Source organism: Rhipicephalus sanguineus, chromosome 9 (genome assembly GCF_013339695.2).
Source record: "Rhipicephalus sanguineus isolate Rsan-2018 chromosome 9, BIME_Rsan_1.4, whole genome shotgun sequence".
Classification (NCBI taxonomy): domain Eukaryota; kingdom Metazoa; phylum Arthropoda; class Arachnida; order Ixodida; family Ixodidae; genus Rhipicephalus; species Rhipicephalus sanguineus.
In genome coordinates this window covers 89338224-89362266 of record NC_051184.2, presented here as the reverse complement: position 1 = coordinate 89362266, position 24043 = coordinate 89338224, and the positions used below count along the sequence as shown (strand labels likewise).

General features: G+C 45.4%; 1 protein-coding gene across 1 annotated transcript in view; it reads right to left on the bottom strand.

Annotated features, from left to right (window-relative positions):
• The window catches only part of LOC119405994 (multiple PDZ domain protein), a 352266-nt gene extending 329008 nt beyond the window's left edge, over window positions 1-23258 (bottom strand). The window contains exons 1-5 of the mRNA XM_037672815.2: window positions 23071-23258; window positions 14497-14535; window positions 11651-11796; window positions 6552-6845; window positions 4832-5067 (exon numbers count right to left, since the gene is read on the bottom strand). Coding sequence (XP_037528743.1) covers window positions 4832-5067; window positions 6552-6845; window positions 11651-11796; window positions 14497-14518 — 698 coding nt within the window. The 5' untranslated portion in view covers window positions 14519-14535; window positions 23071-23258. The remainder of the gene's footprint in view (window positions 1-4831; window positions 5068-6551; window positions 6846-11650; window positions 11797-14496; window positions 14536-23070) is intronic.
• Between the last annotated feature and the right edge of the window lie 785 nt (window positions 23259-24043).

Below are 24043 nucleotides of genomic sequence, written 5' to 3'. Positions count from 1 at the left end.
TAAATGCACCATAAAAACGTACCACCGCTTGCGGATTACAGAGTTACCCGAGAACCGTACAAGCACATGACGACGGTCTTTATTGACTGTCCTTTCGAATCTGGCCGGCGAAAAATCATTGCTTATATCGGGGATCTCAAACTCACTTTAGCCAGCGGGCCGCACTCACACAATTTAGTCCCGCAAGGGCCGGGACTAAAGAAGGTTGGAGGGGGAGGGGGTGTTGAACAAAATGTTGAATGGATGCCTTTACCAAATATATCATATATGAGTCATTTCTGAAGGATATTTGGCGTGAGGATTTGACAAACATATCGATACCATCTCCAGAATGACTAAAATCTGGTTGCTAATTCTGAAATAAAGAGATTTTGTTCCACGGTTATGCTTCAACTTACGATGACCGCATCGGGTGCCTCACGAAGAAAATGCTGGAGACCAGTCCAAACCAGAAAGAAAGAAAGAAAGAACTCAACCTACGTTCGCCAGGTAGTGGAACTTGCTTACCAGTTGCGCCGTTTTGGCTTTAACTGGCTTTAATTTTTTTGTATTCCTTTGTTTCACATCAGGCAGTCAGCTTAGGCTTCAAATATGCCAAAGTGCCCTTTGCCCCATGTGTTACCCGTCATATTTTCCACACCGATTTTGCATTAAGCGTGAAATATTGTCGGCGACCTTTAACTGACTTTGAGCTAAAAACTACAGATTTCATCCGGGCACTCAAACGAGAACATCCGGGCATCGTTAACAGATCAAAACATGATCCGGGGAACCTGTCAAAAGTTTAGAAAAACGCGGTCTCTGGCCACCAACCCTCTCTACAGGACCACATTACATACGCTAGTTACTGCCGAAAGTAGTTAAAAAAATACTGCTCCCAAGTTCTTAATGTTTGTTCCCAATATCACTGAAGCTCTAACTTCTAGTATGCTGAAGTTGTATTTGTCATTTCCAATAGTAACGTTCCAAAGCCAGATACAGGGCACCATACACTTTGCCCATGTAACACCAGCGGTTGGTGTTTTGCAGTGCAGGTTGCCGCCTCCTTCGAGAGATGGTCCACCGTTATCAGATCACAACGGCAGTGGGGTAGTTGCCCGCCACTGCCCGCCGTCGGTGTCCGCAACCACTATCACACGAAATAAGAAAAATGAAATAAAAAATATCCAGGATCTTATGGGATTTGAACACGCGCCCTCTGCATGACAGTCGAGTATTTTACCACAGCCATAGAGTTCCTTACATTTACCTTAAGGGAATACTGGCACTGCGAGCTGTTGGACGCATGGGAATGCTGGGATATGTGAGCTTCAGACTTGGTTCAGATTGGTATCGTTCACAAAGAGCCCGGACACCTCGAAGACGCGTCTGGCTTCATTGCGTTCCTTGCGTCAGAATGGTTGATTTCGTACTGAAGGAGCACGTAGCTATTTCTTTTTTATCAATGCACAAAAACAAGTTTTACTTAACTTTGGAAACTTATTCGTTGATGTACAATTTTACTAAGCGTAAAAAGTAACGAACTGCCGCTAAACTTGGAAGGCAGACGACAAAGCCAGCGTTCGCTCTGCGACTGCTCGTCGTGTGTTTCTTTCTTTCGTTGTTTGCTTATGCCTTACAGGTGAGTGGACTTTCATTCTAGAATCTAGTACGCGTGAATGAGATCCATTTGTAAAGGTTTTGTTTTAGAGAAGCTTTATTTGCGCAGTCGTATCCGCTTTTTAGCCAAAGCCTCGCTCAACAGCAGCCAACACAAGCCTCGCAGACACATATACCGTCATTCCCATCGCGGCAACGGCGCCCTTTAAGAAATTCGCATACACTTAAACCTCATTATAACAAAGTCAGATCTGTCATGATAATAACTTCGTTATATCCGAAAATTCGTTATAACCGTTTATTTGTAGTACTATATATATGACAACACTATTCTTCATGTACTTCGTTATAACCGATAATTCGTTATATCGAGGTTTGAGTGTAGACGGTGGCGCCAGATTTCCCTCTAGGTATTATTGTGAGAAACTCTATGACCACAGCACCGCTGGTGCTTGAAATTCCTTTTCCACTATACAGGCAGCATGTCAGGCAAGGAATTGCGTTAACATGTGTAATACTATAGTGTGGCAGAAGAGTGAAGTAACAACCAGACGTCACACAATGCTAATTGCGCAATGAGTGTGTGGTTTGAAGCTTCCCACCCACTACAAAGTGTTCAACCCTAATTCTTCGTGATCAGCCCCATGCAGCATCAACAAAGTGCACATAAGAAGAGTAGAGGGCACCTCACTTATCTGCAGAAAGATGAATAATGGCATAGTGGGTGCTTCCCTACATCACAAAAGTTGTGATTTGAGGCGTAGTGGATAGCATGCATGTGTACTTGTATTAGTTTTCCTAAGAGAGTTTAGAACGGGCTCTAGAAAGGACGCCCCTCCAGCTTTCGCTGTGACTGTGCTGCGCGCAGGTTTGGCGTTCTTTTTGGAAAACTTCCCATGTCGCGCCGGGATTTTTTGTTCGAACACTATGGAAGCTTGCGACCGTTCACCATATGTGCTAACATTACCATGACCTGTGTCTTTTAATTGCGACTCAACCTAATGCAAATTTCATTTTGAAGCCCTTTCTCCTGCACTATGAGGCCTGGCGGCATGTGAAGATTCACAAGCAATGCTGTGATGCTGACTGGGACCAGCCAAAAGTCAATGTTCTTTTGCAGCTTTATCACAATTGATGAAAAGCCACAAGCTGTTCATCATGGCTTTCAGGGAATTTCCGAGATACTGACGTCCACCGACGTTAAGGAAGTCTGTAGTAGAGCACCAAGTTGGGCTGGTTGGTTCACATTCATTTTAAAGCCCATTAAAATGCGCTAGTAAACACAGACAAAAGCAAGCGAAGACAGGACGCAAGTCTAGTGTGGCGCATATAATGCAATACCCACTTTCTTTCTGGCCTTCAAGTCATTCCACAGAATATCTTTTTCTCGGGTGATTTCTCTTGGCTTCACTTGTCGCAGCTCAATATTCACAGCAAGGTAAGAAGCCAGTTGGCATTGTATGAGAGTGGTCAGCTCCTGTTCAATGTTGGGAAGAACTCCCCTGTTTGGACCACGGAAACTTCTCACACTGCAGCACGAAAAAAATGCCTCCTTTTGCTTCCGCCAGCCGCAAAACACCGCCCTCGGTGACGCTGAACTGCCACCCTGCAGCACAATTCCCAATGGTCTTGGCAGCTAAAATTACTTTCCATTTAAAGGCCAACTCCGGCGATTTTTTGGCCATGTCAAAGTAATGGTGCTTTTATGTTCCTGAGACGCTCCTGTTACGGGCCCGATAGCAGAAATACTCGGCAAATTGGAGAATAATTTTAAATAAGCAAAAAAGCGCAACACTGAAACTGAAACCCAACCAAGTGTGCTGTCTACGTACGTAGACGTTGTTACGAACGAACCGGAAGTCGTGCAAGGCATGCTGGTCACGCCGGCGCGGAGTATGAAAACTGTGACAGCCGGGACGACCAGCGAAGCGCCGGCCAAACCAACGCTGTCTGTCGCCTTGTGCACAGCAGACGCTCGCTGTAGCGGCCTAAGCGCCGAAGTTAGCGGTGCCCTCGGCTGCGTCACTTCCGCCGCCTTCCCAATGCTGACGTCAAAGACGCAATGTTGCCAATAATTGTGGGAAGCCAGGAGGGCGTTTGCAGACAATCTTTAAAATTCATTTGCAAACAATCTGCGCATGTCTCAAGCCTGTAATTTGGCATAAATGACGGAAACGTGCAAAGGAACGTACCCAGCGAGTTTCACTGAGATCCATCGACCTCGAAAAATCGCCGGAGTTGGCCTTTAAGTCAGCTGCATGCTACTTTTGCGGTCCTGACATCGCACAAGATACACATCAGGAATCGGCGAGCGTTCTGATTCCTGATGCAAGTGCAACTCGAAGTTGGCGTGACCACAGTGGTGCCAGCTGAAAGAAGAAACAGCCTGCAGATGGCACTGAATGTTGACGCTTCATCCACACTAAGTGTTGACGATGACTGCACCAGGCAACAATGAAAGTGGAACTGCAGATCTTGGGCAGACAACTTTGGGATCCACGTGCAATATGAGGCAGAAATTTGACACTGTAAAATTTTACAAGGAAACGTCCTATTACATGCAGGATTTTACGGTAGCTAAAATATTTCGTTGGTGCAACCCAAGCTGTTTACTTTAAAGTCATATCCCACTTAGACAGACCTCTGTCGAATGTTCACCTTCGAACCGTCCACACGTGTACGTGATTTCATTTATGGCGTAAGCTGTTATGAGCTCACAACAACAGTCGATTTCAGTGGCACAGTTGTCTGTCGCCGCCGCCAGTGTCCGGCGCAGCTATTGCGCACAATGAGAAAGAAACCCGGGTTCGAGGTAGATTCGAACCCAGGCCTTCTGCACGGCAAGCAAGTATCCTCATCGTCATCCACCACAGCAATAACAAAGTGCGCAACTACGCAGGTGCGCATATCGCCTTCGGAACGTGTAGTGGGTGCTTCGCTATTTCGTAAAATGGGATGATTTATTGTGTTGTGGGTACCTGAAAAGTGTACTTGCAGGCACCCTAAGACAATTTACAGCGGACTCTATTCTGAAGGCCACTCCACCAGCTTACGCTGTGACTGTGCTGCGTGTTCCGGGCAGGCCTGACATTTATTTCCTCTACAAGTCTGCACCACAATTTCTTTTCGTCGCTGCTCTTGTTGTCATCACTCCTATTCGTAGCCATCCAACACAGCTGCACATACAAAACAAACCATGGCTCCACTCCAACAAAATCTAGCTCACACTCACCGCTGGGCAATGCCGTTCGGCTGCAGCTCCTGGACGAAGATGCCGAGCTCGCCCCTGGATGGTGACCGCAGTCCGACGACACTGAATCCCAAGCTGGCACCGGGCGGCCTGGCCAGCTCCACGTGGAGCACCTGTCGCCCCGCTGCGCCCCTCACTATCGCTCGCTCAAACTCCTCCAGGTAGCCCGGTGTCGTCACAGCCCGGCCGCCACAGTGCACCACTGATGACCCACTCAGCTGCAGAGAAGATTGAATTTGTTTATTAGATCAGAAGCAAAAGATGGGCAAGCTGGTATGGATGCAAGGCTAATTCAGCAGCACAAACAACTAGGACAAAAGCAGCAAAGGTGCCAGAAGAGACAAGACGCAGCGTGCGGCACATGACACAGCACATGGCAGGTTTTTGATGTGCATATTAATTGCCAACAGACAATTAGGCCAAGAAAAGCAGAGGCGACATTAAATGTTGCCTTTAACTTGTGGGGGTGCTCGCACCACCTGTGAAATTGTCACCTCGTGACGGCCGTGCGTAGTAGTCAGTGTAGCTGACGGCGTAGTTCGCTTGGTCACCGTCGAGCGACAGTTGGCGCTGAGCTCGCATGGCGGCACCACTGGCACCACCGCGGGAGCGAGGTTTACACAGGGTCATAAGGAGTGGAGCTCTCTCCCTTTGAGGTCTGGCAGCGTTCGTGGACTGTCGTCTCTACGGGAGGTCCGTGGGGGCGAATTTGTCGTGTTATTCTAGTTATTTCTAAGATTCGGCTGGTGAGCTCACTGTTAAGTAAAAGCTGCCAATAAATGTCCACGTGTTCCTTACACTACGGTGTGTACTGCATCCATTTGTTCCACGAGCAGCTCGTAAGACCCCACAAACTGTAGTGCAGTAATTATGACACAAATCAAAAGGAAATAAAGTGGACGAAAGATCACCCTTTCCGTCAGTGGGATCCAAACCCCGCAACCTTCGAATTACGCATCCGAAGCTCTACCAATTGAGCCATGACGGAAGGCGTTTCCTCGTCAACTTCTTTGGATATTTCTGTACGGGTAATCCCTGAGAGTGTAATCCCTGCCAGCCAGCGCCACTTGCAGCCAAGGCAGCGAGTGTGGAACACACTTTTTGCCACAGGGCGTAACATGGAATGCGACCTTTGCATGAGGCAGCAGCTGACCAATAAACTCTCGCATGCTCACTTAAGGCATTAAGTCCGCAGGGGCGAGGCCATGAGCACACAAAACAATGACCCCCCCTCACCATGTGAACCTCGACACGTGGAATCGACTTCACAAGCACGCGAGCACCGCGTTTAACAAAATTCAAAAGAGAGCACACGCAAGGAGCATGGTAGCCGACACGAAGTCATGACGCAGGTGATTGTTGGTTGTTTACATTCGAACCGAGTCGGTGACGATGTTGCGAGGTGCTCCGTTTCGTGCGTAGTTGCGCGGCACACACATTAAAATTGATTTAAAATATGTTCAAGGCTATGTTAGGTGTTCATATTTTGCAGATGATGTGTGTGTGTGTGTGTCCACACAAACTTCAAGTTATCTTGCCTTCAAAATTCTGTGCCAGTGCTCTTTTAAGCTAGGTATAAACAGTAAGAAAACTGACACATGTTTAATGAAACTTAGCCCAACCTTTGTCAAATCTGCAACCTGTAAAAATTTTAAAAATACTTGGGCAAGTCAACAGGCATCGATGTGAGAATTGAACTGACCTCGGGTGAGTAGTGCAGCACGGCCCCGGCAGCAGACGCCGAGTGCGAAAGGCTCTGGTCGGCTTCGGAGCTCGGCTCACAAGAGTCCGAGTTGTTGTTGTTGTTATTGTTGTCGTCTTCCTCTTCGTCCTCGTCCTCTTCGTCCCTGGTCTCCTCGCGGTCGATCTCATCCTCGCCCAGCTGAACGGCGCCAGCACCAAGGGTGAGCGCGCCCGTCTGTGGGCAAAAGTCGAAGTCGTTGGGCAGAAGCGAAGGGTGCCGCTGGAGGTGCCGTCGCAGCTGAGACAGTGAGTCCTGCAAGATGGAAGCCACGCGCATTGTGTTGTTTAAATAGGAAAGCAAGTCGAAAAGTCTAAATAACGTAGAGCCATATACTTGTATGTTCCTCGCTTATACGTTTTCCCATGTTTAGGGATGGGTGAATATTTGGGCATTTCGAATATTCGAAATTTCGAAGTATTCAAAATGAACGAATATGTGTATACATTTGACCGCACATAACCCCCTGTAAAGGTGGATTCACTGCAGCGTCTGGTTGCTGTGCCGTGAAACCCATCCACGGGAAATCTGCACTGCCGTGAAGCCACACTTCAAGGTTAAACGTTTATATTTTTTTAAGTGTAAAAGCATGTTATATGGGCTTATATGCGCTAAGTATAGTAATTTTTAAATTGTAACGTATTGCACCACTAATAACTTGCACCCTACTGCTATTCAAATCTTGATACTATTCAAGGCTGCTTCCACTTCATTTTAAACCAAAAAAGTGACATTCACTCATACCTAGTTCCATTCCTAAAAAATATTGTGCAAGGGTCATGACAAAAATGCTCATTTTTTAAAATAATATGTGGTAAATACTATTCGAACTATTCGATTCGAAATTATTCGACCAGATCACTATTCGCTACGGATTCGCTTCGAACTTCAAATTCACTATTCGCCCTGTAATGCTTCAGGCGCCCGGCCCCTGCAAGCAATCTACAGACACCTACTGTATACCGTATTTATTCTAATCTAAGCCGATGTTTTTTTCAAAAAAACGATGTGCTAAAGTGGGGGGGTCGGCTTAGATTCGAGTACAATGATTAAGTTTTTTGTTTTTTCTGGCCTTACGAATTTCGGGGGTCGGCTTAGAATCGAGGCCGGCCTAGATTCGAGTAAATACGGTATACTCATGTAACGGCTGCAGGTATTTTCCCGAGATATGGGGTGAAAATCGCAGGCGGGTCCATTACACAAAGAAAAAGACAACATTTTTCTTTTTCTAGTGTTTTCAGCGCTACTTGCCTCTACTGAACTGGAGTACTCAGTTGTACTGGAAGAAGCGAAAAATAACCTTTGTAACTTTCACGCGGCTGCAAGGACGCTATTCCTCGCACTTGTCCTCCTCCTCTTTATTCGTTGCATACTTGAACTCGCGTCTGTCCCGCATAAGGTCGTCCTCCATTCCATCACATCCGTTCAAGATTCCAGTGACCTTAAAGCTTTCTCCACCATTTTGAAGGAAACCCTACCCCACTGTTCGAAAACCCAGTGGCACACATCCGCAAGGGATGCCCTCTTCAGCCATCCTGTAGGTCTTGTTTAGTGGACAGCAGTGCCTCAAAGACAGTGGCTACGTCTCGAAGACTGTGCTTTTGCTACGTGGATGTACCGAAAACTCGGCACGGCTGCCTTGTCTCCACCCCCATAAAAGCTTTGGAATTCTCACACTGCACAATAGATAACACTGCAAACCTTCTCAAAACAGTGCAGCTAATATGTACACGCATAATTTTAAAATATATTTTTAGGGGGCATTCTTTAACAATCTTCTGGGTGTGGCTATTACATTGGTGTGGCCATTACAGAAGTACATATGGTATCTACTAAAATCCCTTTTTCACACGTTATTCACACAACGTTCCCACCTTACACGTCGCAAACTGTCACTGCACTGTATGTGCTGAAAAGGTAAGCCAATGTTTGGCAATGTGGATTGCCACAAGGCCATCCAAGTGGTCCAAAAGGGTCTGGTTCTGGCAGAAGCGCGAAAGAAACGCCACACTTCCACCAAGGACTTCTGTAAGCCTTCTGGGGTAGAGGTGCGTGCAATGCATATGTTTTATTATTTAGAAGCACCTCACCCCCGATTTCACCCGTGCATTCGCGTCCATGTTTCCCAGCTACTTCGTTTTCTTCTCACAGTCAAATGAAAAATGCAATTAAGGAATCCTAATGTAGAGCACAGTTTCAGAATGAAGTTTCTGTAATCATACCAGCTACGAAACTCTGGAAACCCAGACATGCCCACGGACAAATTTAGAAAGGACAACAAAATGACGTGCTGCCTGGGAGCAACAACAAAAAATATGCCGCGTCACTGCAGTCTTCACGGCCATTTCGCGAGTTGCCAAAACAAGAATTAGGCGAAATGCTTTCCAGAAAGGTTGAAGAGTTCTGTGGCCCCGATATCATCTGCAAAAAGTGAACCGCAAATGTAAACCCACTGCTCGCTTCATCAAGGATGCTGCCCGTTTATTGCCACTTATTGGTTTGTCTTTCTGCGTAAAGGTGGCACGACATTCAGCAGACCTTGCGATTTCAGCCAATGGTGGGTGCAGATTTATAAATTGAGCCTACTCGTACGATTGAAGAACTCTGGCTCCGATTATGTGTCGGCTTGGCAACCATGGTGCACAGAGTTTTTCTGGTGCCCTCCTGCTAATAAAGCTACCACAGGGGGCTTGTTGGTGTGGCTTCACAGCTGAATGCATTTTCGAGTTTTGGTGGAACACTAGAAGACACGACTCACCTTGTTGCCCATTGCTTTATTCGTCTTCCTGTGTCATCTCTTCTAGCACAGTAAAAGCTCGTTAATTCGGATTTCTAGGGACCGGAAAAAATGTCCGAATTAACCGAATGTCCGAATTATCGAAATAAACACAATAAATGCAGCCGTTTTTTCAACATACCTTTACTTAACAAAGTAATCGCGGATGCTTCTCTGTTTTCGAGCAGATATTCGCACAGACACAATTTTTTTGAGCCCTTCAAGGTGCTCAGCAGCTCGCATGCCGTCTGCAGTGTCCGCAAAAGTTCTACCCGTCATCCACGTTTTTCGGTTGGCACGGTAATCCACGGGAAGATTGTTGATGTTCTTAAAGCAGCGTGGCTTTTGAGCCTTTCCGATAACGAGAAGCGTCAAGCGCTCTGTTCCCGTCACGTTGGCGGCTAAAAGTACGGTTACTCGTACCTTGCTTCTTTTGCCGCCTATACAATGATCCCCTTTCATCACTCATCACTTCTTGTCGGGAGAGCCCGTTATTCAGAGCACGCAAAATTTCTACTTTGGTGGTGATGTCCTTGGCTTCGTACTTTGGACGCTTCGCCGGCGTTGGCATCGGCGGAGAGTGCGGTCACACGAGACGTCAGCACAAAAACATCAGCAACGATCAAGCTAAAGGAGCCGTACTGAATCGTTCCTCGATAAAACGGCGTTCAACGATGCAGCACACGGGAACAAAGCTACAAAATGGCACAGAAAAACCCCACACGCGAAAAAAAGGCGTTCAACCAGTCTCAAGTCAAGCCAAGTCGATAATTGATGTCCATGGCGATGCTGCGTTTGAGCTGCACTTTTGTTCCGAATTGTTCTTTTTTCGTTTTCGAGCCTCGCCAGCGGCCCGAAAGTCGCCGAATTATCTGATTTGCGGTCAAATCTGTCCGAAATAACAAGCGCCCAGTCTCATAGAGTGATGCGTATATTTACAGGGACCAGATGACGTGTCTGAATTAACCGATTTTCCGAATTAACGAGAGTTGAATTAACGAGCTTTTACTGTATAGTCAAAACTCAGCAGTGCGTCAAGCTACAATGCCCTGCAACAATTGGTCGCACCCTACGATATTACAGGAAAGTTAAATGTAGTATCAGAACTGGCAGTATTTAAGGCTGAACCTCATTTTGCTTGTATATTTACAAGACTTCGCTGCCCAATAACTTAGGCGCATACGTTATTTCTCCTCACTCCTTTCACTCTTTGGTGTTTGACATGCTGCAAATAGGTCTATGTAGCAAATTGGATAAACATGAAGTTTTGCAAGGCCCTTTTAATGCTTCCGTGACAACACAATGGACAAAAATTCAGGAGCCCTTCTCGTATCGGGGAAATGGGGGCAAGCAAAGCTTGGCGTGGGTGTGCTTGACCTGCTGCTTTTGTTTCCTTCTCTCTTTCTTTCTTTCTTTGGTAGTGCACAATACTCCCTCCTAACGTAAGCGCTGCAGTTTTATTATAGGTAGCGGCCGTCCCCGGAAGGCTGTTTTCGAGCTGAATCGGCACGGGGTCTTTCATTTTCTTTCCAGCATTCGTCAACCTCTACAACGGCCCAACGAAAGTACCATCGCGCGATCATGGAAACGCGGTTTAGGAATTAAAATTTCTCGAAGTCAGAATTTTCCTGAAATGTGCAATTCCTGATATCGACCTTACGCATTGTCCAGCAGATCGCTTTTAGTCCACAACACGAAATATTTCAAAGAAGCACCCATAGCAAGTGTACTGCTTCCCAATTGTTTTTTGCATCGTTGGTACAACACATTCGTATGCTTCAGTTCAGTTCGCATGGGGCAAGCATGAGCATGCGGTCTAGTGTTCAAGGCACTCACTTTTGGACCGTGGGGAACCGGGTTCTAACCCCAGCCGCAGAAAGAAAATTTATTTTTATTTATTATTTCCTTGGTGTGCACCAGCTGAAGGTGAGAAGGGTTTTTAAGAACATTATCACCAGCTTCACAGGTCAGTCAATACAAGCTTCGCTTGAAAAACCAGCACTGCAAGCCCTGTGCAAGGGGCATATGCATAACAGGGTACTTGTTTGGGCTAGCTGGTGTCCATTGCTAGGTTATTGGGCACTGCTTAGAGGACGAGGACAGAACTGCACAAACTGTCTGTCTGTGACAGAACTACACAAACATAGTCTGTAAAGTCCTGCCTTCGTCCTCTAAGCAGTGCGCAATAACGTAGCAATGAAGGGCATACACAGCTATAATTCAGTTCTTTAAAGAACAGTAGACAGTAAGTGCTAGAGCAAGGCCAATGAGAAACTGCACTCACCTGCAGTGCCAAGACGCGTCCCAGCACTGGGTCCGCTGCCAGCACTCCGAGTAGAGCATTGAGGTCTTCTTCGTGCTCAGCGGCGGCAGCGGGACTCAGAGACTCTCGGAAGCGTTCAAGGGCTTTCACCGCCTCAGCAACTGCCGCTGCATCACACAAGCACCAGACAGTGGCATCAACATCCAAACAAAGCACCATCAGAAGTCATTACAGTTCAACCTCTTTATAAGACATGCACCAGGGAGCAATTCTTGTCCTTTATATGAGGTGTCTCTTATAAGCAGGGTACCACATATGCATTTTCTTATCAACCCTTTTTTCAATGTAGGCACACTTGTGTGTCTTATACACAACTGTCTGTTACATCAGGTAAAGGGGTTCGACTGTATAACTAAGGTACACAGGCGTCCACTGTTAAAGGGAACATCGGAGCGTGTGGCGGCAGCTCGGCGCCACCGCCGGCCAGCGGCTGCAACGAGTTTCGCGCAGGCGCAGTGCGCGCTGTCAGTCGTGCTCTTTCGTCGTCTGCTGCCGTCTGCTTCCGCACTGCGAATCGTCGCGAAGCGAACAGCTGACGCGACGAAAGAGCACCGGGCACGGCGCTCACTGCGCCTGCGCGAATCTCGTTGCAGCCGACGGCCGGCGGTGGCGCCGAGCTGCTGCCACACGCTCCGATGTTCCCTTTAACAGTGGACGCCTGTGTACATCTGACATGAAATTAGCTTCGGTACATTCTATACATATCATAGATGTATATCTGTTAAACGGTAATATCATCATCCTCAACTAGAGTTGCCAGTTTTGCTTATAATAAGCAGATTTGGGCTTCTTTTTTGCCGAGTCGCTTGTAGCGTTTTTTGGACTTATTTGCATTTTCCCAACAAATATAGTTATTTTAGTGATCATCACGTTCATTAATATTGTCAGCCACTAATAGTGCGTTTGTCTATGACTTTGTGTAGTTGAGCGTTGGAAGTCACACATACGTTGGGCGAATCAATGAGTAACTTCAATCATGCACTGGCCAACGTGCATTCAACCATGGATACAATGTTAAAAAGTAAATATGTGCTTGTTCATAGTTGTGCATATTTTCGCTGTACAGAATAATTAAAAGTAAATTTTTCGACTTGCCTTCTTATTTGAGTGGCATTTTTTTATTATAATTAGAAATATTTTCAAGTATGGGAAAATTTATTAAATTTCCGCTTCCTTTGGGCTCCTTCGTGAAAGTTGCACCGCTTTTTCTGGGCTTCTTTTGTGATGAGTATTTGCTTTTTAGCTCGGTAGCATCTGGCAACTCTGTCCTCAATCCATTCTACGTCCACTGATGGCATTCGCCGTTACCAACCATTTCCAGTTACCCTTGTCTCGTGTGAGCCAATGCCCTTTTATGCCTGCAAATTTCTCCATTTCACCATGCCACCTAACCCCCTACCACCCTTGGCCACATCTCCCTTCTCTAGAAATCCATTCTGTTACCCTAAGTGACCACCAGTTATGTGTTTTCCCTCTTAATGTCAGTTACGATATCAGCTACTCCTGTTTGCTCCACTCCGCTGTCTTCCTATCTCTCAAATGTTATGTCTGTCACATATTTTGTTCGGTCATACGTTGTGTAGTTCTTAAATTCTTGTTGGGCATCACTGCGAACATCCAAGTTTCTGCCCCATACGTTAGTACCGGTAGATACAATAGGCTGCTAAGACAGCTTTTACTTGATTTATTATATCCATGTTCGTTATATCATAATAATTCTTGGGGTTTAACGTCCCAGAACCACAATATGGTTATGAGGGACGCCACAGTGGAGGGCTCCAGAAATTTCGACCATCTGGGGTTCTTTAACGTGCACCTAAATCCAATTACACGGGCCTTGAGCATTTTCAACTCCACCGAAAATGCGACCGCCACGGCTGGGATTCGATCCTGCAACCCGAGGGTCAGCAGTTGAGTACCATAATCACTAGACCACTGTGGCAGGTAAAATCTGAAGACCCAGCCATAATTGGTGTGGAATTTTTCCATTTCTTGCATAAAAATCAGTGTGCAATCAAACTGAGTGTGTTACATTTTCCATGCCTTGTGATGAAAAATCGAGAGTGCTTTAGAATCGAGTAATTACAGTAAAGAAGCTCAAGATACATGAATATATGCATAGGTGTGGCCATAGCGGGGGGGAGCTGGGGGGCAGCCGTCCCCTCTAATCCTCCAAGCAAGACTGCCCCACACCTTTACTATGCTGGACCTGCCCCGTCATTGTTTAAGGTAAAGGGTTATGGCCATGCAGGTTTTTGACAATAATAGCAGCTGAGGACCCCCAATGTTGCATTCCAAGAACTGTTAATTCCCACCTTTACCCACCCGAAAGCTGGAGACCAAAGGTAGGCCATTGTGAAAGGCATGTCGCTACTATATTTTCATTTTTGCATCTGTTGCAAACTTGTTTTCTTTCGAATTCGACCAATGGGGGTACGGGGGAGGGGGCTGCGGTGAAGCCTGGCCCCCTTATAGAGAACCCTTAGCATGCCTATGAATATACAGCTACAATAAGCATGTAAAAGAACACACTAGATGCCTCCTAGCTTTAAAGTTCACTTTCCATGACAAGGCCTCCCATCATGCTCCCGAAACACATCCCCACATGCAAAGGTGAGTCAGCCCACCAAATGCCCATGCAACATGGCAAGTATGGCACTGTCAAACACAAAGCGTTAATGTCGTCTTGATAAGACAGAAAGACGTTTCGATTATCAACAGCGCACTCCTAGGCAGTATACACGATGCACATTGACAGCGAGCTGGCTAGGCCTTTTGACTGAGCAAGTGAATATAGGAGATCTCACCTGTTGCTTCTTTGGTGATCATGCTGAGGTGGCTTCCCTCTGTAGGGCAGAATACGGAAAGTGTGTTAGTGAATGCCCTCAACAACATTAAAGGGAGTGTAAAGAGAAAAATGATTTTTCAGGTACTAGTAAATTACGATTTCACAATACCAAAAGCACCAATCTTACCGCAAGAAGACATTTGGTAAGCGAGAAAATGCACGAAAAGAAAATACAGGTGGCGATGCTATCTCGAAATTCTCACACCAGGTGCCATGACGTCATAGATTTTAAAGATGGCGTCTACTAGATCATACATAGTCTTTAATCGGTAAAAATGAAGTACATTGTCCTTTTATGGGGCCATAAACTTAACGTACCAAGTTTTAGGAAATTTTTGGTTAAGCCAATGTCTCCCAAAATATGAAAAATACACTTTGAAATCCGTGACATCACAAGCAGATACTTCAGCACGAAATTAAAAAACGAAACTTTGACCCCAATTTTCTCCTCCCTTAATAAACATATGATGGCGAAATCAACAATGTTAAGAGTTGTTTCGTGGCAAGGAAATGCTTAGATTGAAAAAAAATCACGTTCTAGTGGCCTGCATATCATTAGCGCAATTCAAACCTCCCACCTCTGAACAACCTTCTGACGCAGCAGTCGCTGCACTTCTCAACAGCCAGCGCTGCAGTGCAAGGGGCTTTAGCAGATGACGGCCCAATGAGAACGTGCACCTTTCACAAGAGTAGCGTCAAGAAGTTTTTTTTTGCATGAATCAGGCTGAAATGCAGAAGTTTCATATGATTCCATCTTGTAATCCAATGAACTGTTCTTTTTTGTCAACGGTAGTTTGAGCACTAGTGATTAAATGTACAGAGGCCCTACTACCTCATCGGGCTCTTGTTCCAGAATGTCCCACTGGTGGCGCAAATAGTGTCCTACGTTACCTTAATTTCTAAAATTATTAAAGTGCTGCTGCGTATAATAATGACGTTTCAGACGTCCTCAAGCATTCACCTTTCACTCTGGCATAAGACATAAAATGTTGTTTGCCTTTAGTGTCACTTTAAAAGGACTGACAACCAATTTTTATGGTACCTCTTTTGTTTTATGCAATGAAAAGCTTACCGGTCAGACTGCCTAATCACTGAACGGTGGTCCAGAAAATGCAGTGAAAAATTTTTTTTATCGCATTTTACTATGTGCAGCGCCAACAAAGTCGCACACGCAACACATGCTACAGACAGTGGTAGGTGAGCGCAATAACAATTATAGACCAAACAAGTAAGACTCTGCTGATCAAGGATGTGCCGCGGCTTGACGAGGGTTTCCGGATTTCCTGGTTGCCAGGAAGGGAGCGCCACTACTCAGGGTCAACTCCTTTAACCTTGTAATAAGCACAGAATAACGCAGGGATGCCTTATAATGTGCAGAATGAATTGTGTATATTGCGCAGAATGAATTGTGCATAATGTGTAAGCATGAATTGCAGTGTGCCTAAACAACAGCAGACCATGTACAGCAATCCGAATGACTCGTCCGGGCAGCACCAAGGTTTGTCGGCCAGGTTACGCGACATGCCGGCTTTCGTGACTTTCAAACGCAACTTAATATTACCAGTCTTATACAAATCGCAAGATAGCATTGCTCGATTTCGTCCCTATATTATAAGTTCTTATCCCTTCCACCCGCGGCTTGTAACACATTCTCACCAGTAGTCTGTCCCTTTAAACATTGCCGTGGAGTGTCGCAACAACAAAGCAGTCAGGACAAAGCCAAACACTAAACTACAAGAAAGGTCGCTCAGATTACCATATTACTTGTGTTACGCTTCTTCTCTTCAGCTTATCGTTGCTGATGTTCTTATTGCTAACAACTGTCAAGTGGACATTCTCACTGATATTTCCTTTTGATCTGCTATTACAATAATATTGCAGTTACTATATAGAGAACCCAATAATAGTTTCCGTTACTGCCTTTCTCGCTTTGCAGAATATGTGTCCTTGAACTCTGCACTTCCTTGTATAAGAGCAACGCTTGCCGAGGCTCAAAAGTTATCACTGCCATTACGCAGCAAGAAATAGCATTATAGCCACTATTTTCTAAGATGATTAGAAATATTCCGAAGAAATTAGTTTCATAGAATTATTAACTTATGCAAAATATGTGAACTTTTCACAAGCTTTTTATTGTTACTTTAATGAAGTGAGTAGACAAGAAGCCATCACCAGCATATGGCGACAAAAATTTACTGAGTATACGCAGCCCAAAGAAACATAGACAATGGGAAGACGCATAAACGACATAGACTGGTGCTGCCTTCCAACTACATCTATTGATAACCATAAAGCCGGTTCTTATGCAACCAGCTTTTCAATAAATGTGGGTGGAAGTCAGCGCCAGTCAATGTTCTTTATGTTCTTCATATTTTTGAGCTGCACATACTTAGTGTATATCAAGACATGTACCAACTAGCCCACCAGCAGATCCTTCTAGACGAAGATTCCCCTATTAATTTTCCAGCCAAAAAATGATTTAATCACTCATAGAAAACTTTAAAGTTTGATGAGAATAATGTGCACTTTTAGTTGAATCATGCAGCGTTCACTGAACTAGTTTACTCTGTCTTAAAGGGGCCCTGCAACACTTTTTCAGCATAGTCAGAACACACTGCCGATCGGTAGTTGAGGATCCTCAGAACATGTCAGCCAAACATTGTAGTGCAGCACGTGGCCTGGAATTTACTATTCTCAAAGTCAACTAGAAATCGCTCCCTCTTCTTTCGACAAAAGATGTCGTAAATCCAAATGACCGTGCCATAAAGCCAAAGTCCACGACCATTGGTTGATTTGAGCATCGTGAGCTGGATAGTTCACGCGGCCACCGCTGATGGCACGACGTGCTCGCTTGCGATTACGCTGAAACTAAGCCACGCGTTCGAAGAAAAAAAAAAGCCAGGCCTGCACGGAAAGCACAGCACAGTCACAGCGAAAGCTGGAAGACTGGCATTTCTAGAGCGCGTTGTAAACTCTCTCACGGCTACTAATACAAGTACACTTGCAAGATACCCACTACGCCATAAATCACAATTTTTGTGAAGTTGGGAAGCACTCATTGCGCCATTATTCGTCATTCTGCAGAAAAGCGAGGTACCCACTACACACCTGTAAAGCATTATTTGCACTTTGTTGATGTGCTGGCTCATGACGATGACGTATTATGGCGGAGCCCTTTGTAATTGGTTCAAAGCTTTAAACGACCCACTAGTTATGTAATTTGCATTGTGTGACGCCTGGTCGTTATTTAACTCTCCTACCATACTATATAACATATGTTAACATGAGAAAGGGAAAGAGGGAAAGAACTTTATTGAGGCCCTAAGGAAATGGATCATGGGGGCCTTATGGGCTTCCTTGGCAACTAATACAAATACACTTTTGAGGTACCCACTATGCTATAACTCATCATAATTTTTTTGAAGTAGGGAAGCAGCCACTATGCCCCCTAGTCATCTAAAAAAAAAAGGGGGGGGGGTGCGCAAAGTCTGCCCCATACATTGACTTAATAGGGAAGGGGGGTGTCGTGATGAACCTTCGCCCCCTTGAAGGGGAACCCTGCGCACGCCTATGTCGGCATGGCTCTGTGGTAGAATACTGGGCTCCCACGCTGAGGGCCCAGGTTTGAAGCCCATTCCATACTGGATATTTTTTTTTATTTCGGTTTCTTTTCTTATTTTGCGTAATAGCGGCTACAGACACCGGCGGAAACAGCGACAAAAACGGCTGTTCATAACAGCCTTCACTGTAAAAGAAGTGAAAGTGACCAAGGTCATGATGCACACTCATGAACGGACGTAGCTTCTTGCCCCCTTGTCACCCCCCCCTTCTGCATACCTTTCAGCGCACTGGCTGGTACGAAAAGATAGAAAAAGCACTTGAAGTGTGTGACAAATACTTGTAATTCTGCTTGTACTTGACGGATCCTCAAAATAATTGCATAGGCAGTCGATTTATGAGGCAATAAACTCCTTTAATGAAGCGATTTGATGATTACTTAGAAAAGAGTTGCAGGGCTCCTTTAAGACAAGCCCCACAGCACCTCTTCTCCTGTTCCGAGAAGGCCTTGTTGGCTGAAGTTTATCTGGTTATCTTGCTTTGAATTCCCATTTCGGAGAGCATGCCAGTCATTACAATGACTACATTGTTTTATTTGAACCAGCACAATGATAAATACATGTACGCAAGCATAAAATATCAGAGAATGGCTGAACTGAGCTTCCTCGTCCATATCTGACAGCCCCACAGAAAGCCAACGAATGCACAACTGTCCCACATTTCAGCTAGTCAAATTTCATGGTGGGGAAGAACTTGCCCCTGCTCGAGTTCGTTAATATTTACTAGGTTATGTTCAAACCTACACACCCAAAACGCAGACGTGAATATAAAATAAGATGGCAGTGGTGGTAACTTAAAGCTAGTTTACTCACTACACAGATGCAGAAACACAAATGTTAAAAAGGCAAAACACACAGAACAGGAAGAAAATGACACTGCAGAAAGAAATATTTGATCAATGGCTACCAATTCAATGAAACTAGTTGGTCCTGATATCCACTGATTGTTGTCCAAAGCTTCAATAAGCTAACATGAACATGCGAGTGCATACGCTTTGAGGTAGGGGTGTGATTTCAGGCAGCCTTCACCAAAGACAGGGCACACATATAATTACTACAATACACTTAAAACAGTGCAACTAGCGTCCCCTACACCTTCCTCGGCTTCAGTATCTGCTGGTTTTCATTAAGGTTGTGTCAAACAAGGAAACGAGCCCTCAAAATTCCCTTCCTTCATACATATGCTCTGTGTCCTGTGTGCTTTATGAAGTATGCGTGAATGTGAGTATGCACATATGGATCGTGTCATGTATACTTTGTGAAGTAAGTGGAAAGATGTTTTGCAAGTATGTTAGACAAGAAAGAGCTGTTGTTCTTACATCTAGTGTCCCTGCGATGGGTCTCTGATGCGTACCATGTTTCTGAAACATGACAAAAGCCCATAAATATTTAAAAATTTTTAAACCTGTTCCCCGCCTGCATGCTTCTTATGATTCCGAGGATGAGAGAAAACTAAATATTCGCTGCGGAAACTTGAGAGGCGCATCAAGCGTTTCATATGCTGTGCAGTCCTGTACTTTTCAGTACCTTGTACAAAAGTGAAAGTTGGTACATTACTATCAAACAGACAAAAATGCAGTTTTCTGTTTGCGAAATTTTCGTAATTAAAACTGCCTGTCATGCTAATATGAAGTGAAACATTCAACTTGTAGACATTGACAGCGATGCCACTTAATGCAAATTAATTTACACACTACAGCCATACCTCAATGCAGCTGAGCTATGTCTGCTTCCTTTTCAAAAGGACAATAATTCCACTTCGTAACCTCCTGCTTGTAATGACGGAAAATGAAAACCTTAAACAAATTTTTTTTTAATTGAAATTGAGAGCGTGATAATTGTGCATGTCTGCCAGGTGAATGTTTTTTAGAAGGTTCTACACGTTGGAAAGATGCCTCTTTTTTCTCACAGACACTAATCGTGCTTACACAAAAAGTACAAACATCATTCGTGAAAGCTAGTGTGTCTTTGTTCAGATAGCAAATGAAGTTCAGCTGATGAATTTGTTCAACGCTAGACTATCAATGTGCGGCTATTGCTCTAATGCAACGCACTTCCAACCTTTTCCTCATGCTCTTGGGTCAGTTCTTGACACACAAGCGTTTAACAGAGGTCTTTAACATGTTCTGTGGTCTTGTTTTATGTTTCTTTCAAGCATTCTCACAAAAGAGCACACTGACTAATACTCCCACCCTCACTTCAAAGGCACAAGCATGAGTGTGAGTTATTCCCGAAGGGAGCGAGAAGATGTGAGCATGAATGTGAGTGAGTATCAGTGAGTGCGAGTACATGCAAGTACAAACATGAGCGAGTGCCGGTTAGTATGTGTGAAAGTATCCACATAAGTGAGCACCAGATGTGAGCACGAACATAATCCAGTGTCAGTTAGTAGATGTGAATGTGAGTATGCACATAAGTGAGTACCAGATGTGTGTGAACATGAGCGAGTCCCGGTAGTATGAACATAAGTGAGTACCAGTCAGTGAGTACTAGGGGTGTGCGAATATTCGAAAGTTTCGAATATTCGTCGAATATTACCTTCGAAATATTCGTATTCGATTCGACAATCGTGTATTCGAAAAGTTTCGAATATTCGATAACTTCGAATATTCGAAAAATTCGAATATGCGATTCGATTATCATGCATAAAATAACTCGTCTTCCACATTTCTGCTGCGTTCGTATAGCTACAAACGTTGCCGAGAGGAGCGATACACATCGTAAGTACGCGGAGGCACGATATCTGCCTGCGACGAGCGCCCCAATACGTATGATTTATTGCTGGTGCATCTCCGACGTGCAGCGCTGTTGGCGATCATGTAACTGTACATTTTCAATATTATGCGGCCGTAACGTGCCGCACTACCACTCGTTCACTATGCGGGACCACTTCTGAAGAAAGACAGAAACCATGTGACTGGTGGCGAACAGTAGGCACCTTCAGATACCCCATTCTGGCAAAGCTTTGCCCCATGTACCTCCCTATACCAGCCACTTCTGTTCCAAGCGAGCGTGCCTTTTCAGTGGCATGGGGGGGGGGGGGGTGTCTCTGTTAGAAGGGAGCGCCTGCTGCCTGATCATGTGGAGCAACTCATATTTCTTCATGATAACATCTAGTCATTACTCTGATTGTGCCGTGATATTTGCTTGCGTTGTGATGTGCATTGTGCTAGCCTGGACATTGTGTTCTGGAGATAGCAGTGTATGTTTTGTTGCCAGTCAGGCTGTTAATGTTTTTTTTTTTCAAATAGCTACATGTTAAATAAAATATTGTTACTGTGGAGGCATTTTTCCTTTGATATTCGATATTCGATTCGATATTCGAAGGTGGATATTCGTATTCGATTCGTATTCGAAAAATTTGATATTCGCACACCCCTAGTGAGTACCCAATGTGAGTACAAACATGAGCAAGTGCCGGATGGCATGCATGAATGTGAGTATGCTTGTAGGTGAGCGCCGGTCAGTGATTATGAACATGAGTGAGTGCCGATTAGTATGCGTGAACGTGAGTATGCACAGTGAGTACAAACACGAGCGAGAGCCGGTTTGTATGCGTGAATGTGAGTATGCACATAAGCAAGTACCAGTCAGTGAGTATGAACATGAGTACCGGTTAGTTGCACGAATGTGAGCCTGAACACAAATGTATACTGTTCATTGAGTACCAGGTGAGAGTGCAAACATGAGTCAGTGCCCATGTGTGCCTCTAAGCACCAGAACGGTTGATTACACAACATAACGGTGCTATTTAAACTACACGCAATCTTCCTAATCTCCCTAGTAGGTCAATGAGCTTAGTTTTATTTCTTGATTGCTCTTTTTTTGTTTTTATTTCGAGCAAACGGCAGGTTAAACTTGGAACATCTCGCGAAATATTCTCAAAATGGGACCAAGCGCATCAGAAACTAAAACTAATGCGGCGGGCGACGACACAGGCGTGAAACATCGTTTTTTCAGGCCAGATCGTCGCGGGTGCCACAGGCGAAACGGCATCGGCACGCAAAGACCCTGCCTAACCCAGAAAAACACAGCGGAAAGAAACAAGAAAAAAATGCGCGGAGACGCTGTGAATGTCCGCAGGAAAAGATTGCCGCAAAACGATATTCTAGGTCGTCGCGGAGCGTGGAATTCGGTCGCGGATTTTAACGAGACACTGCTTTGACGCGATGAGGTGAACCGGCATTGTCGCACCTGTCGGCATTGTGCAAGCGAAACGGACAGAAGCAGAACCGCGAGTTTGGTGGATGTGCATCGTGCAATAACAGCGCAATAGAGTTAGAATACGGACAGTAGACGAAAAGGACACAGCGCTGGGTCCTTTTCTTGTACTGTCCGTATTCTAACTCTGTTGCGCTGTTCTTTATTCCACGAAACATACAGGCCGGGCAGCGGGATTGGACTTGGAACATCGAAATAAAGACGCTCGTTTCGTTCGCCTTGCTGCGCGGCGGAACGGGCTGGTCCAACTCGCGTCAGATAAAAAAGTGGGACCCGGAAACGAGCCGCATTTTGCGTGGACCCGCTTAGCGCCCTAGGCGAGAGCACCATAATTAACGGGCGCGCGACGGGCCAAACGTAAACAGGGAAGCCTTTGCAGCGCCTCCAGCGTGCGCTTGTTTTTGGCAGGGAGCTGCGCTTGACACTTGTCAGCATTCGCGCGTGCATTTACCTCAGACATGCGTGTATTACCCTGGCCGTGCTCGCGCTTAGCAGCACGGGCCTGTCGAAAGGAGGCGATCGGCAAAGAGAATCGGTAGCGTCGCTTCACTGGGAGCTGGTCCGGCAGGTTTTTTGCCGAAACCGAGACCGAAGGCATCGGCGCGAATGCGAGGTTCGGTCATGGTGGGGAGGCAGCAGCCAGCCACATCTTATTTGAACGCAGGCGCGGTCCGATAAAAGTAGAAAGGGCTTACCGTTCCGAGCGCACGTACCAGCAGCACTCGGCACCGCATAGCACAGGTGTCACGGGAGACAAGCGAAGGAAGCGGCAAACAAAAAAGCGAACTCGAAAACAATAAGTCTACCTACAACACTACTCGGCGGCGAGCACAACCTAAATAAACAAGCACAAACAGCGATGTCGAAGGCGCGTTCGAGTTGCTCTAGGAAAGCGCGGAGTTGACCGTCGAAATAAGACGCCGCTGACGTTTCCTGGCTACGTCAACGCTACTGCTGCGCGTAATTTGAACTATTCGAACACGCTGACCAAACATACTTTAAAGGTTTCGTTTAATGACACCCCAATAAGCGTTAGACACACACAGATATTGCGTTGTTTTGCACCGCTGTGTGTGTCAAATATTTCATCACTTTATTTTCCGTGACTAAAGGTGACGCTGCATGCACTACCCATGTGACGTATATTTGGCGCGCCGTTTGACATTCCGCGAATAATGTACGCTGGCAAGAATGGCACAATCCTCGTTTTTAATGAACGAAAATGCTTACAAAAGCGGTGCTATTTACGCTAATGTAAAATCCTTTGAAACTCAACAGCTTTGAACTTCGAAACAAACTGCAATTTCACGCCAGTCTCTACAAACACCCAAGTTAATTATCTAAGCGCTGTGGGAGATTAGATGTGCCAACATTGTTTATATTTTGATGTCCACTCAGCTATTGATTACGTAATATAGAACAACTGTAGGGGGGGGGGGGGGGGGGGGGCTAATATCATCCTACTTGTAAACGCAAGAATTCAGATCGAAAAAGAATAGTGTTTTAAAAGCTATGTACGATCCACTACTAATGAGCCCCATTTTTTAGTTCTTTCCGGGCCGTTGGGTCATAGCATCGGCTCCTCTACAGATGATCACCGCTCATACTATGTCCGCCGTTAACAGCAACGCGCGGTTCAGCATTTTTCTGGAGAACAAAAGTTCTATA